The sequence below is a fragment of the Anoplopoma fimbria genome, chromosome 19, assembly GCF_027596085.1.
Source record: "Anoplopoma fimbria isolate UVic2021 breed Golden Eagle Sablefish chromosome 19, Afim_UVic_2022, whole genome shotgun sequence".
In the NCBI taxonomy this organism is placed as follows: domain Eukaryota; kingdom Metazoa; phylum Chordata; class Actinopteri; order Perciformes; family Anoplopomatidae; genus Anoplopoma; species Anoplopoma fimbria.
Genome location: NC_072467.1, coordinates 8,979,560 through 8,994,883, shown reverse-complemented (window position 1 = coordinate 8,994,883; position 15,324 = coordinate 8,979,560). Strand labels below are relative to the sequence as shown.

The 15,324-nt window shown below is 39.9% G+C and overlaps 1 protein-coding gene across 1 annotated transcript in view; it reads right to left on the bottom strand.

Annotated features, from left to right (window-relative positions):
• si:ch211-1e14.1 (UPF0606 protein KIAA1549) overlaps positions 1-14,575 on the bottom strand; it is a 34,572-nt gene extending 19,997 nt beyond the window's left edge. The window contains exons 1-2 of the mRNA XM_054620690.1: positions 14,443-14,575; positions 114-2,303 (exon numbers count right to left, since the gene is read on the bottom strand). Coding sequence (XP_054476665.1) covers positions 114-2,303; positions 14,443-14,575 — 2,323 coding nt within the window. The remainder of the gene's footprint in view (positions 1-113; positions 2,304-14,442) is intronic.
• Positions 14,576-15,324: the final 749 nt, after the last annotated feature.

Below are 15,324 nucleotides of genomic sequence, written 5' to 3'. Positions count from 1 at the left end.
AAATCAATTTTAAATTCAAATTATAGTTTTCCGTCACAATTTGCAGACATCATACATTGCTGTTGATAACATTTTGGAATATAACACAAAGCATAATACAATGTCAAACGTACCAATTTTGACTAAATAAGCAGGCCTGTCAAGGTTGCAGAGGTACGGTCTTGACGTTGGTGCTGTTGTTGTGGTCCTTCCACTGGTGGTGGACTTGATGTTGACACTAGTTGAGGCTTCAGTGGCGGCAGTAGTTCCAGTTGTGGCTTGATGAGAAGTAGTGGTGGCAGCTTTGGTTTTGGGTACAGCAGAGTCTGTATTAGCTTCACTGCTAGTTGGAATCAAGGTCACTGTGGCTGTGATGTCAACTCGATCTTCAGTCACCCCCTGATCACCCAACACGGCCGGAGGGCCCAAAGTGATGTTAGATGCGGGTTCAGTTGAAACTAAAGTTACATTGAGAGTTTGTTCAGTTGTGAAAGTAGAGTCTTGGGGAGTTAATTCTGTCATACCAACCGTGGTGTTGGCAGCAGGTTCGGTGGGAACAGGGGAGAAGGCTATGGTTGGAGTTAAGAAAGGAGTGGTGTGTATGGTAGTTGATGGGAATGACTCTGTAATAAACCAATGGACATCTGTCAGAGAGGAGGCAAATAGGACATCATCTGGCAGCAAAGGTGTTGCACTGGGTAGCATAGCTTCTGTTAACACAGTGCTGTCCAGGCCAATAGTTACAGTATGCCCAGACCAATCTGTGGTGGACACTCGACCATCCCAGACAATAGAAGATGGATCAAAGAAGTGGGTTGGGACTATGGACGGATCCAGAAAAGGCTCAGAGGCACTGACCAGCTGAGGACTTTCCTCTGTGGTTCCTACTGGGGTTGGTTCATCTTTAGGCTCAAACCCTGACAGATCACCAGAGGACCCATCCTCAGTCAATTTGGTATCATTCCTGACGCTGCCTGTGGGTGTGATGTCTGTAGCACCAATGGATACCACGGTAACGTTCCCTCTGTGTTCAGCTCCGGTGTCTGAACGGTTGTTCTCCTTGGTCAACTGAGTGACGTAATACTCCATGCTGTTCATGTCAGGTAAGAGAACATCTGTCGGTTGAATCGTGAAAGCATCGGGCCAATCTATGTCTGATGCGTCGGGTATATCGATGTTAGCTGTGGGAGTAGGGTCGAGCATATAATGAATTGTAGAAGACAAAGAGGAAGGATCAATGGTTTTAAGTGGAACAATGGTTCTGTAGGCTGTGGTGAGGCCGGGAGAACGTGAGACATCAAGATGATGCATAGACGAAGGGGAAATGCCTACTCTGGGTGGGAAGGATGTGTCATAGCTTTCTGTATAGTCCTCCATATCATACGAGTCAGATGGCACCTTTGTGACCAGAGAGTAGTCCTCTCCTTCTGCATTTAAGAATGACATCGTCTCCAAGTAGTCTCCAGACCCCCAGTCCACGTCCATGGTGTTGGTGGGGTAGAAGTCCTCTGGAGGGACCTCAGTGGGTTCAGATGAAGGTGATGTAGGGTGGGGGTCGATGAAAGGCACATTGTAGCCAGGGGCCAGAATATCATCTGGGTTCGGTATCATGTTTATGTCACGTGTTGGTTTGTTGTTCTTCAAAGGGGCGCTGCTGGGGCTCAGCTGGTTCACATCCATGATTTTACTAAAAGATTCATCTGCCGCAAAGTCAGCGTAAGACAGTTTATGGGGCTCAAGAGGCTGAGCAGGAAATGAGGTCATGATTTCCTTTGTTTGCTCTGATGCATCACCCTGCTGCTTGTTGATTGTTTTCTGCTCAGAGTTAGGATCTAGCTGAGGTGACGTTGACCTTGTAAAAGCAAAGGGGCTTAATGATGCCTTGGATGTATTTGACTGAGGCTGCAGCTGGAAACCTGTAGGAGTTGGGGAGAGAGAGAAAGATTGCGTAGCCGGCTTTGCCCTGGCCAGCTTCCAGTCCGTGAAGAACTTAGCTGCCTCAGATTGTGGTCTAGACCCCATTATAGGTTCAGAGGGGCTTAATGATAGACTGGCCAGAGGTTGTGGTTCTTCTGCGAGGGCTTCACTTGCTGTGGAGGATTTGGAGTTTTCAAAAGCGACACGTCCCGACTGATAATGTGTGATGTCGGCAGTCCTAACTTCATGGTTTGGTTCAGAAATGGATGGCAGGGCACCAGGTGAGTCTGGGCTCTCAAAGGCAGCATAATACGAGGCTGGTGAGGCTGATGGTTTGAACCCAGTTGAACTTTGACCGTGTCCAGGTAATCCCATGGGCTGGTTTGTGGAGGCCAGCAGCGACTCATCTGCAGAGGAACAAATAGAATGCTTCAGGTTAGTATTGAATTAAAGAAAGATTCATGACTGATTTCAAACAAAGTAATTTACGGGGATGAGGGATAAAGACTGTGATTGAAATGCTGCTTCTATTAACTGTTATCACTCACCCACTCAAGTTAATTTATTTTAATCACCAATATGGGGACCAACTTCATTATTACTGACAGTGAGTTTAAATATCTCTTTTCTCCACAATATCTCGATGTGAATGATTTTGAAAGGTAGTGGCTTTTACACACATGAATACCCGTCAACGTGGTATGATCTGATATCAGCCTTAAGATTCAATCAACCATTATGTCATCACTTTTAAGAAAAAGAGTGTGAAGCAGGATGAGACTAAACATGACTATGCATGGCAGACAAGCGGGCACCCAACTGTAAGCTTTGTGGTATAACTGGACATTAAACAACAATGGCATTTCTTCAACGGTCAAAAAAATGAATGGTTGTCTGCCTCTGCCAACCAATCATGTTGCAGTTTACTTCCATATCTGTCAAAAATGTCATAACTTCATCATTTTATCATTTTAGATAAAAACTGTGTTAAGCTCTCTGTGCCTTGAATGACCAAAATTTAAAATTGATATGTGGGAAAATAAAAAAAAGTTCGGACTTGTTTACAAGGACGTTTTAAAGGATTACCATTCATCACTAAATGAGTCATTCTAAGACTGGTCACCTCTGGAGCAGAGGTCACAGAGTGATGAATAGACTGTATAGTACAGTAAGACACTTCTTTCAATCTGTACGAGGAACCTGCGGTGGGTTTAGAATGTGATATGTAACCTTGGCCTATATTTAGATCAAATCAATACCATATCGACAAATGATTTACAAACAACAACTATTGGTCCAAATTGAAATTTGAGATCTTTAAAAAAGCTAGGTTGGTTTACCAGTAAACACTCGTTATTCAGCGTTGCTCATTTTACCGTACTTCAACTGACATTTTCCACTTTACATTTGCTAAAGTGGATACAAAATGTTAGTGTAAAACATTAACCCTGAGAATGATGTCAATGACGGAGTAGGAAGATACACTGAATACACTGCCAGTGATAAAAAGATGATGCTAGGCTATAATGTGGAATCATAATAAAAGCTGACAATGACTGTGTTCTAGTTTTGAACTAAGGGCATATGCTGTCCATGCACTGACCATATGCTCCAAAACAAATGAGTGGTCGTTCTGGCTGAGCACCTCAATGACCTGAGCTTTTTAGCTATGCACTCTAGGGAGAACATCTATCCTTTTTTGTGGTACCTGACCTTGGAGTGATGGATGGGGCAGTTCGTTTTCAGCTCATCAGGAAGGAACTCGACTTCTTACTCACAACACTAAGATCTTTAAGGGTCACATTAGATCAACCAAAATGTGAAAATGGAAAATGTGGCTTACGCAATACATTTCCAACTTATAATTTGAGAGCCAAAAGCCTCTCTCTCTCAATATTGCATAACAAAGTGTATCATGCATAATTTAATTTGGGAAGTGCCTTCCATGATTACACTACATGGATCTAACACATAGTATTCAAGGAATGCTAGGTAAGCTGAAGGGAAAGGAACAGAATAGTTCTTAAATAATTCATGGTAATAGACTTTTTAACAGTTCCATGTAGGTTGTAGCAGCAGAGGTTAGCCTCTTTATATGCCTTAACATGTTTAATATTCAAAGCCCAAACAGAAATGTTATGGTTCTGATGAGAGAAACCTTAACCTGACGTAAAAGGAGAAGCTATCTTGTGGTTCTTGGGGTTCGAGATAATCAGAATGTACCATAGAGATGTATTCATAGAGAGTGTACAAGCCTAAACAGACCACATCAAGGCAAAAAAACAACAATTCTGTCAGGCAAGCTCAACGTAGATCGCTAGTCTTGAAAGTAGGTCTTCAGCGGTGCAGGACTTTAAAGACGCCATTCTTTCCATTGCCAGAAGCAAGCCACCAAAACACTCTACATGGTGACTCAGCAGCTCCTGGTAAAGTTGCTGCTCTTTGTTGAGGCCCTGCAGAATCATACGCACTTGAAAATAGACGCAGAATCAGCTGAGGGAGAAGATTATTTTTAGTGCTGGGAGCACAGAACAGATGATTTATAAAAAGCATCAACAAAAAAAAAAATGTTCTTCTGTAGAGTCATCTTCAATTTACTGCATCGCTTCATACAACAAGCCTGCATCTGGCTTGGCCCAGAAGAAAACTCCCAACTTAATTATAACCTACACTAGTACCTTAATTGAGTCAGCATGCTATTATAACAGAGCCCACTGCTAAGGAAAGCCAAGACTTTCTTCTCTGAAGGCTGGTCTGCGCTGCACATCCTCCAAACTGCCACAAAGCTCTTTGTCTGCTGTGCCAAGTGTTTGAACGCCCAGGGATGTATCACGCAGCTGTGCAGATACACACAAGCACATACTTACTCTTAGCTAACTCTGAGCAGACCCAATGCGGATCTTAACTATCAACTAGTTGTCTGTTTTACACAGGCTTCTTTATTGATGGCCTGATTCCTCAGTTTTGTGAGAAAGTTATAAATAAACACAAGTAGAGAGCACGGGAAAAAAGAAGCCACAACATCGGGTGTGCTGTGCTCTGCAAAGTCTTCTACAGATAAACATACATACATTTTATATATAAAACTTTCCACTCGGCTGTAAATAAACATTTTAAGTGCTGCAGATGTATAAAGGAAAAGACAAAGACTCTGCAGACAAGCTCTGTAGGAGACCATGTTTGTCTGAAGAACATGCTGATGTTTGAGGTCATACTGTGGTACATGACCCCAAAATGTCACCTCATCTCAGCACACCCCTACAGTGACAAACTAATTCATTTCTAGTCACATGTGGGACAATTTAACATGCATGAATGGCCGACAAAACATCTAGCTAATTAAGGCAAACACTATTATTAGCAGGAGATGAATAATAACCCTGATAATTGGAATGATCATGACTAAGGTGAAAATGATGGTGGTAGTTAAAGACAAGGACAAGAAATACTGACAGAGAAAATATAGTGGAACGAAAAAAATCAATGGTCTCTTTAACAATGAAGCAGTGCTTGGAATAATTGCTGTAGTTAAAACCACAGTTTTGTGAGTTTAATAAAATCGTTATGGTATTAATTTTAAGTAAAATTAAAACAAAAGACAGTAAAATTAAATCCCAAGCCTTGCTAAACCTATGCTGAATTTTTATTAAAGAAAGTATAGTCATCCTCCGCTGCTGCGAAATGAAGCCAATGTGGAAGTGCCAAAAACTACAGTTCTGGAAGGGCCTCTTGAGGCTGGCTTCTAAATGAGTCGATCTGTATAGACCCCCCTGATAAAAAGAAACTTTACAGCAGAAATAAACATGTTCACAACCTCGTAAAGAAAACTTTTTTGTTCTCACAAGCTAATTTCCTCGTTTATGACAACTGTATGGAGTTTGAACTCTTACATAACTCACCCGTTTAAATTATATTAAGGCTTAAAGTTAGGCATAATTGAGGGCGTGAAAGCGAGAAAGAACTCCATTCTAGAGTTAGACTGCGTTGTTACTGCCAAAATGGTGACGTTTGGAGCCAACCACTTCGAAAAGGGCCCTTCAGAAACCAATGTCTGATGTGACAGAGACTACGTCCGTATTTTATACAGTAAATGGTTATTCTCAATAATTAAGCAGGCATGGTCTTATAACTTGGAAGGCTAATCTTAGGTAATGACAGTCAAAGCTCAGCCTGACAGGCAGCAGCCAGGCACAGACCGGACTGCATTGGGGTTGACATTACAGTAAAAAGAAATTGACAAAGGCCTTCAAGACTAAGCAGCGCTACCACCTGTCAAATGAAACCCAAGTGTGTCACACTTGGTTGGCCGCTCATTGTTGGGCCTGTCTGTGAGACTAAGCAATGAGACCCCTGCAGAGAGACACCTTTAAATATCAGGTCACAAGAGAATTAATGTCAAGTGCTCAGCTCACGTAAATTGCACAGTTTTTCTTCTCTCGTTCTCTCGTTCGTCTAATCTCACTTTCCCAGTCAGTCACCTTTTCTCTCTCTGGAATATGTGAATAATTTCTCCAATAGATCCTCATTTCACTGATCATAAAAATTCATTACAGAAACACGGTAAGGCTGTTATTGGATAAGCAGATATTAAAAAGGGAGAAATAAACAATACGTGTGGTTTATAAAAGACCAATTAAAGCAGCTTAAATAAAAAACATTATCCTTCGTCCTTGAATAAAAAGTTATAATACCCTGTGTCGTCTCCTCGTAAAACACATGAAAAAATATGGCACAGTCTCATTGCCCTGACGACATTGACGAATTAATGCAGTGAGTTTTCATTTATTCATTACATGAAACATCTCAGGCTAATGAGATTCTGTTTCCATTCATCAGGACCTCGATGTGTCTTTTAGGCTCGACTTGGTCTAATGAATAGCTGCCTTGTACATGCGCTGAACTAAATTTGCATTCGGCCAAATTGACAAGTTAAGAATCCTACAAGTCTCTAGTCATTTTACTCTGGGCCTTCTACTACATGTGGCTTATAAACAGGTGGTTATCTTATTGTGTTATTACATCTATTAATTGATCAGTCACATGATGCACAGCCGTATCTGGCATGTCATTGAAGCATTAAATATTGTTCTTACCTTTGCTGTTTTCTACAATATGGTAGATTTTTTTCTGTAAACTTCTTAACACATTTACGTCTATACCAATGTTTCAGTGGAAACCCATTTATCCATATGTAAGCAGATGATATCCTACTTGGAGCTTGTTGGTATATTCTGTTTCCGTCATACATTTGGTTGCAGGCTCTGATCACTGCCAGCAATCATGTAAAAAGGATTCTAACAAGAGAAGGATTATTACTGCTGTTGGCTGATCTAATGTTTAAAGTGTTTACAAAATCCCCGTCATAAAATAAAAAAAGAAAAGAACGGGGTAGACCGACTGTAGAAAGACTGTGTTGAAGGCAGACACAGCGTCAGGCATCTGAAAAAGCCCTAACCCACTTACCCAGGATTGATATTGGCTAAATCTTATGAGGTCATATATTGGATCATCACATCTCCGCACTAACCTATATATGTGTCTGACTTTTAAGAATAGCTCTGCAGAGGCACAGTGAGTCTGATTCAACCTGCTTTTGCCAATTCAGATGGCAAAATAAGTGCTTTGAGGCTTGCATGGATATGAATATCGATGTTTGGATTGGTTATGTATTTAAGTTTACGCAAGATTAGCAAATAATGTTCCCAGAAGTTTTTCCATGAAATTTTTCATATAGTTTTAAATATAGTTATAAACAGAGAATGGTTAATACCGCACAAGAATTCTGCTTCGTGAATATAAATGGCGACTTTACGATGTGACTTTTTTTGTTACTAGTTACAATGCATATCCTGAATGTCAAACAAACCTTTGATCCCCAAAAAGGTGTCTTGAACAAAGCCTGCAACAATGAACACAAACAAAACGTAAATCCTTAAAGTAAGATACAATGTGATGTCGGCTTTGCTGTCCTCTCATGACCAATGTACTTATCCCAAGTATGGAAAATCAAAGTTAACCTGATAATGCCGGTCTGCAGACAGCACTTTGCTGATGTCTGGAATTGAATCATAGAAAATACCTTTCCCTGGTCTCCTTTACTCAACTGGACAACATAGAAAAAGAGAAACCTATATATCCTAAGCTGAATCGATGACCTTTAACATAATGACATATATTTGGGCATGTGATGGGTTGACAGACAAAACTTCTATTTTCACAGCAGCATTTGCTGAACTTGAAAAGGACAACAAACGCATTTCTGTCTCCATCTGCTTTATTGCAAGGGGCTGGGTGAAGCCAAAATATGAGTTTCCTGGTGAATGGATGAGTATGCTATTCTTTTAATGCTTCTAAGCAAAAGCCATGCGGTATGGATCCCAGTACAAGCAAATTGCACATGAACAGAGAAACACACACATGTGGTTAAACTGAATTGTTGTTTTTTTTTGGGGGCAAAACAACCTACCTTCAATTATCAGAATAAGGTTTCTATAGCAGGCGAATAAAAGGCACCAGCCAAGCAGCTGTGAAACATAGACATATGCTCGTGTGTGCAGTGCACATGCACTAGCCACACAGAATAATGCAAACGAGCACACAGACTTTCCTGTGTGTCGGGAAACCTGAGATAGCAATTACAGAGCCCTCTAATGATATCATTTCCTATGTTTGCCAGACTTCTTATTGCTAGAAAAGAAGTTATTTAATGGTTGTGAAATTTGAAAAAAAGAGGAGAGAGAAGAAAGGGTATTTTGGTATTAATGCTAGCCAACTACAACCCCACACATGGTTCTGTTTTCAGCTAAGCCCCTTGCGTGACTGGCTCTTTTCAGTTGGCAGGCGCTGCGTATGCTGAGTGCAGTCGAACAATCAAGATATGGCTGTGTTGACATTTGGTTTATCAGGGAAGCTTTTAAGATGGGAAAGATTCCATTGTTTTTATCAGTGCAGTTCAATTAGATCAAGCTCTCCGCCAAAGCTGAAGCAGCCCCCCCCCCCCCCCCCAGGAAAAAACGTTATAAAGGGTGCATTTATTACAAATCAACACTAGTTGCTTTCAAATGCACCTACTTGTCGAATTCATCCGACATCAAAAATAAAAGTGAATGCTATAAAAATAATCTAAATTTGAAAGCTAATCCAAAACTTGTCCAAGATCTAAAAGGTCAATAAAGGTAAAGCACAACATAAACCTTGTTTTGTTTTCCTGAGGGAATACTTTTTAAGATAAGAGAAAGGGGAGAGTAAAAAAGGGGGGAGGGGGGATGGGAGTAGTACAAGGGTACAATTGAGAAAGAGGAAGAGAGGTAACAGAGGGAGAATGAATGAGGGAAACTGAGTTAAAGGTACAGTTAGCTACAAGGTTAGCTGACTTTCCATAACAATTTCAGTGAGTCTTCATGGATTTGTAGTATGTCAAGCTTACAGTATAACAGGTTTAGGGACTTAAGTTCATTAAAGCGCTGCAACAGACTAACCAGAGTTTTTCCCCAGAATGCAATGCTATGATGGTATGACCAATTTCAAATAGTGGATTTGGAAGGTGCAATGCCGATGTGTCCGTCTTTCAGAAAAGCCCTGCACTACTATCAGCATAGGTAAAGCACACATACATACGCACACTATTTGGGTTCACTCCGTCACTTTCTACAGTCCTGATTTTCTTCCAGATACAGGAAGGCAAAGACTTGTAACCAGAGAGGCCCAGAGGACTGTGTCACTCAGCACCCTCCTCTACTTTTCCTGAATCCTCCCAGCAAAGGCCACTCTCAGGCTTTAGGTCCTTGGAGAACAAACACGTGAGCAGAAAAGAGAGATATCCGTGGAGGGGTTAGCGAAAAACTTAGTGTTAGGTTTCTAAGTAGTTGCTGTCCAAAACAAAATGATTTAGCCCTGGAGTTGCTCAAAAGAGGCCGTGCTGAACCGCACCATCTGCTCTGATAAATATATAAATAATCAGCTGCAGTTCATCAGAGCACAGCGATTTGGGCCCCGGCACAGTACGACCTCGATGCTGCTCCCAACACCGACACAAACTGTAGGCACGGTCAGGATCATTTAGTCAGAATAAAAAAAAGTTTAACTGTGGTTTGTTATTTGTATCAACAACTTCTGGCACCTTAAAATGCTATGCAATGGATGAAAAATGTAAAGCAAATACATACAAAACAACATAATAAATAACATACGTACATATTAATATGTATCCTAAATGCAACAATTGGTTATTTACACTTTAATCATAATCAAGTGCAAAAATGTAAATTTAATAAACCCAAATATCATGGTTCAAGCAGTTAAAAGATAATAACTTTAAACTTATAAATAACTTGTAATTATGTATCGCAAAAAAATATAAAAAACCACACACATTAAAAAAAGCACTGGTAAGTTGTTTAAGTACTTGACTAAATAAGATTGTTGTCCACACAATTCATGCAACGTTTGAACACTTGTAGGATGCTTAAGCTTCAGTGGAAAATTGCCTCGGTTAAAACACTACAAAGGGTACACAAAATCACTACCAGATGTATATTCACCCCCCCCACTACGGTACGTTCACATCGGCAATCTACCAGTATGATTCAGGTAATGGCGGGCAACTGGGAAAAAATGAAGGCGAATGAGACTACAGACATCCTTAGAATAGCCGACAGTGGGGAAAAAGATAATTATAGACACTGATTATGATGTGGAGGAATAACGTGAGGCCTTTTTTTTTGTCTGCTTTCATTGACCCATCCTTGACCAGACAGCCAAATAATGCTGGGAGAGGCCAGTGAAAAGAAAAGCCGGGTCAGCCTCTGAACTGCTTTCCAAAAGATCTTTGTGGTCAAGCTGCAGGCCTGGCGAGAGCAGAAGAACCCACTGTTTGACTTTTGGTTCTTCTACCTATTGATCTGCAACTGGCTTCCAGCCCTAATGAATAATGAATGGCCATATTGTCATCCCACACAGATCAAATTTCACATGGCAACCGACTGCACTGGTAATTAGCCAGGACTTGGCTGGGCCTGCAGCTTGCTGTGTTGAACTTGTCAGGCACTGCAGTGCAGAGAGAGAGACTATTTAAGCGAAACTGCAAGGGAACTTTATGGTGCCTCATATAAAGCTTTTAATAATATCCTAAATGTTTGTAAAGATCTTTCATCTTAGATCTAGGGTATAGATGTGGAATTTTTTTTTTTTTTTAATTACACAGAAATCGAGCAGACGATCAGAACGCCCAAGAGAAGTAGAGCAGTATGAAAGTGGAAAATGACTATGATGTTGAACCTGGAGGAACAATTATACGTAGGTCGTCTATTTGACCTAGAAACTACAACGTGTGCTTTTACGATTCTGGAAGAGGAAAGCTGTATGACTGGTGATTTCACTGTTGAATTACACCATGGAAATACATTTTCATTACGTGCATTTGTTAATTATAAGCACCTCCTGTCATACAATAACTAATATTCCCTTTTGGGGCATAACTAGTTAGATCTTTCACTTTGACGTACAAGTTGCACACATAACTATAATTATAAATCTGTAGTTTTCTCAAACAGGAGAGGGCTATCTTGTCTAAGATGAAACAGTGTTCGGTCTTTGCATTATTAATCCTCTCTCTCTCCCTCTGATTCAACAGAAAGAACAGTTCCCACTTATTGGCAGTATTTCACTTCACATTGTGAGATATAAAGCCATATTAAACTTGATATCACTACATTAAGTACCTAAAACGACATTGGTTTATGTGTAGCTGAGAGTAAAAAGCCAAGAATCTTAAATATGAATATGACTGCACGTTCAAAGAAACAGGCAGTAGTTACAGGCAAAATTACAACCAGAGCAGTGATGTTTTAACACCAAGGACCAAAGATGGCCTCGTCAATCCTACAGTGAAGCTCTTGTAATGATCAGTTAATGACAACAAATGGCAATTTCACCTCATCCCCTTGTTACCTACACTTTTTAGCGAAAGGCGCATTCATCATAAAATAAAAGTCTATCAACCAACCGGCTGTAACAGCACTGATCTTAGTGCTTTCATTTAGTGAAGTAAGCTAAGCCAGCGCCTTTTGTTGATGTTAAAGATGTTTAAAAAATATTTGAAAATGGACGTTAAACAAGCTTGAAAAAAAAAAATTCTGTTCACTTGGCTTGTAAAAGTGTAATCTTTAAGTCCTAATGTGTTGAACAAACTCTTACAAATAATGCAAACATGTATTACAGCACACATTTGAAACTGTAAGACTTTACAAAAGACAGACTCTTATTGTAAAGTGTTTATTTTAGTGTATTTTTTTTTTTTACTTACAATTCTTCTTATTAAATTGATGTTCCTATTGAGCAGCAATAATTTAAAGTGATTAAAAAGGCACACAGTCCAAACCGTGTCTGATAAATGTATGCTCTTGTGATGCAATGGTTTGCAGTCTGACACAGGAAAACTGTCTGTTACATGATCATAAAAGTGGTGCATTAATCTTATTATGATCAGCAAAATGATGTGGAAATATCAATAAGACCAGCTTCTCTTCTTTCGCAGAAGACATGTTCTCATAAGAGATGAAACATAAATCCAACAAAAATGCCAGAGCAAAATGGGTGCCCATTCAACTACGCAGTTTGAGACATTTTGTGATTACAAAAATCATCAGCAAAGTATGTGACAGCAGGCCGCGTCTTAGTCACCGACTCAATGAGCAAGACACCAGGAAAATAATGACAAATGCAAAGTCAATATCCTACATTCCATGGAAAACAATTGTCTGCAAGCTTTGTTGTACAACTGTCTTCGACAGATAGAGACGAAACTTGGGAAATAAAATCATATTTCAAATGATAGGAAAAGGCAAAATGGCAGAAACAGGAGGCAATATACCTTTTACAAAATAATCAAAACGTTCTTATTATGCAACAGTTCAAACTATGGCTTAGCTGTATTTTGTCTACACCAGGTTGCTGGTCAAACAAAATCTGAAATTTGACTTGGGGTCTTTTATGAGGGCCAGACAAATGCATCAGCGGTCAACTGCAGACAGTTGGTAGCCCACATTAATGGCTGTCAAATTAGAAAAAGCTTTTGGTGTTCTTTGTAAGATTTACTAATTCCTGATTTTCTGCACAAAGCTTCCACCCTGGCATTTACTTCATAATCCTATTTCATGTACTAACATGAGTTTTTGGTTGCTCTTAAATGTTTTCTTTTCATTGGGCAATGTGTAGGGGGATGGGTGTGTGGATCATGTCACTATCTATAAAAGTAAGCCCGGGGAAAACACCCATCAAGTGGAAGGATTTAGACCCTTTCTCTTTCCCTAATTACTGGAAAGTGGTTTAACGCTACTGACGGTGTACTGTGGGGATCGAGCCACTTCACCTCCTGTGAAAATCCAGAATCAAACACGAGTGCGTTCATAATGAATGTCACCTATCCAAGATGACGCAGCAGCCCTGACTTTGTTCCCATTAAAATCGAGACATTAGTTAGTTCATTCTGAGGTAAATTATCAGACATAGACTTTTCTGTTTCAAACAACATGCGCAACTAAACTTAAGGCAAAACAAACTGCAGGCCGTATGTCATCTATTATGTCTTTGTATTAAGGAGATGACCAGCTTTAAGCAGAAGAGTTGGTAACAGTGGCCCTGAATACAGCAATCTTATGACTGGAGGTCGCTGGTTAGACAGAACAAACCCATCTCTTCCAGTGCAGCTGCTCAGAAGCCCCCAAACAAGACTGCGGTTGTTCCAAGCATCTCTTAGATGTGGATGTGTGTTAACATGTCAATTAGCATTCATTCTTAGCTAACCTACCGGGGGTAAATAAAGGTTCAAGAAAAAAATAAAATATATATATATATAGGAAGATGGTTGAATTTTGTTATTTGCTGCTACTCTGCATTGGACAAGCAGTATAGAGAATAGAGGGATGGCTGTAAGCTTCTGATGTTTCTCTAACCCAATTCTCAAGGCCAAGAGAAACCAGAAACTAATCCATAAAGACAAAGATTTTACTTATGCCTTTGTTGGATTGATCCTGGACGCCATTAACACATTCGACCAAACACACACACACACACACACACACACACACACACACACACACACACACACACACACACACACACACACACAAACACAAACACTCAGCAGGTTTACGTAACATTCATGTTTACTTTCAATCGAGTGCAATCTATGTAGCTATTCAGTTAGATTAAGTGGTATATACACACCGTAAAATACTGGGTGGTTTTACAATATGTGGGCCTTACTGTACCGCAAATATTCACTATATTAACTATTTTTAACATTTGTTAATTTGCACCTCTTATACTAAAATGTAAAACACTAATGGTTTTTTTTGTCCTTCAAAATGATCTCTACCACGCCACCAGTTCAAATTGAAATGAACTCCGTGTCTATTACTGGTCAATGCTCAAAGAAATGTAGCTCAAAGCTAAATGAATACTGTACAAGATGCTTTGACAGTTATGCAACATAAGGTACAAATGAGTGGATCATGTTGTGTGAGTCAGCAAAAGGTGTTCTCTTACCTGCAACAGGTGAGTCAGCCGCGATCACTGTTACCAACACCGTCATCCCCAGAAACACTGCATGCTGGCCATGGGCAAGCATAAGAGCCTTGAGCATCACCACTAAACCCACAGAGGAGACTAAACCTGCCATGGTACGGTGGGGGGTACGGTCAAGGCATTTCATCCAGTTAAGAAGAGAAGATTCATTCCGAAGAGACAATAAAGGTTTTGGCTTATTTCAGGCTGCCTGGTTTGGTCTCCTTTAGTCCAAGGCCCCTCCTTCCATAACATGTGCTCGCAATGAAGAATGGCTGTTGGAAAAAAAAACCAAAAGAGCAACAGTGTGACACTCAAAACAAAGCAACCATGTTTTCTTTTACTACTTGAGCATCACTTCATTAATCAGCCATTAACTGGGAACAACCACTGAAGTACACATAAGCACACACTCTATTTATGGTGACTTTCTCAAAGCACACAATAATGGCAACCGGTAAATCCCATAATAACAACAGGGAAAAATGGGTCAGCTGCAAGGTCATTCTTCTGGAATTGAAAATGAATGTTTCAGAGTCAAATAGCCATTGATATTTTTATCTTATTATCTACATGTTAACGTAATATATGCACTGGGCCTTTCATAAACAAATAATACAGTGGTACTTTGGATTTTAAAGTTAAATATGTTTGTTATGGATTTAAAACACACATATCTATCGTATATTACTGCTTATAATCAGAACAGAACATGCATATTTCCACAGAGATAGAATGGCATAAAAAAAATAAAAAATAAAATATGGTTAAATAAATAACAAAAATTTGGGGGGGGGTTTGTTTTTACATTGTGAAAGAAACCTAGCACATATTAGGCACATGATCAGTCACTATAAACTAACG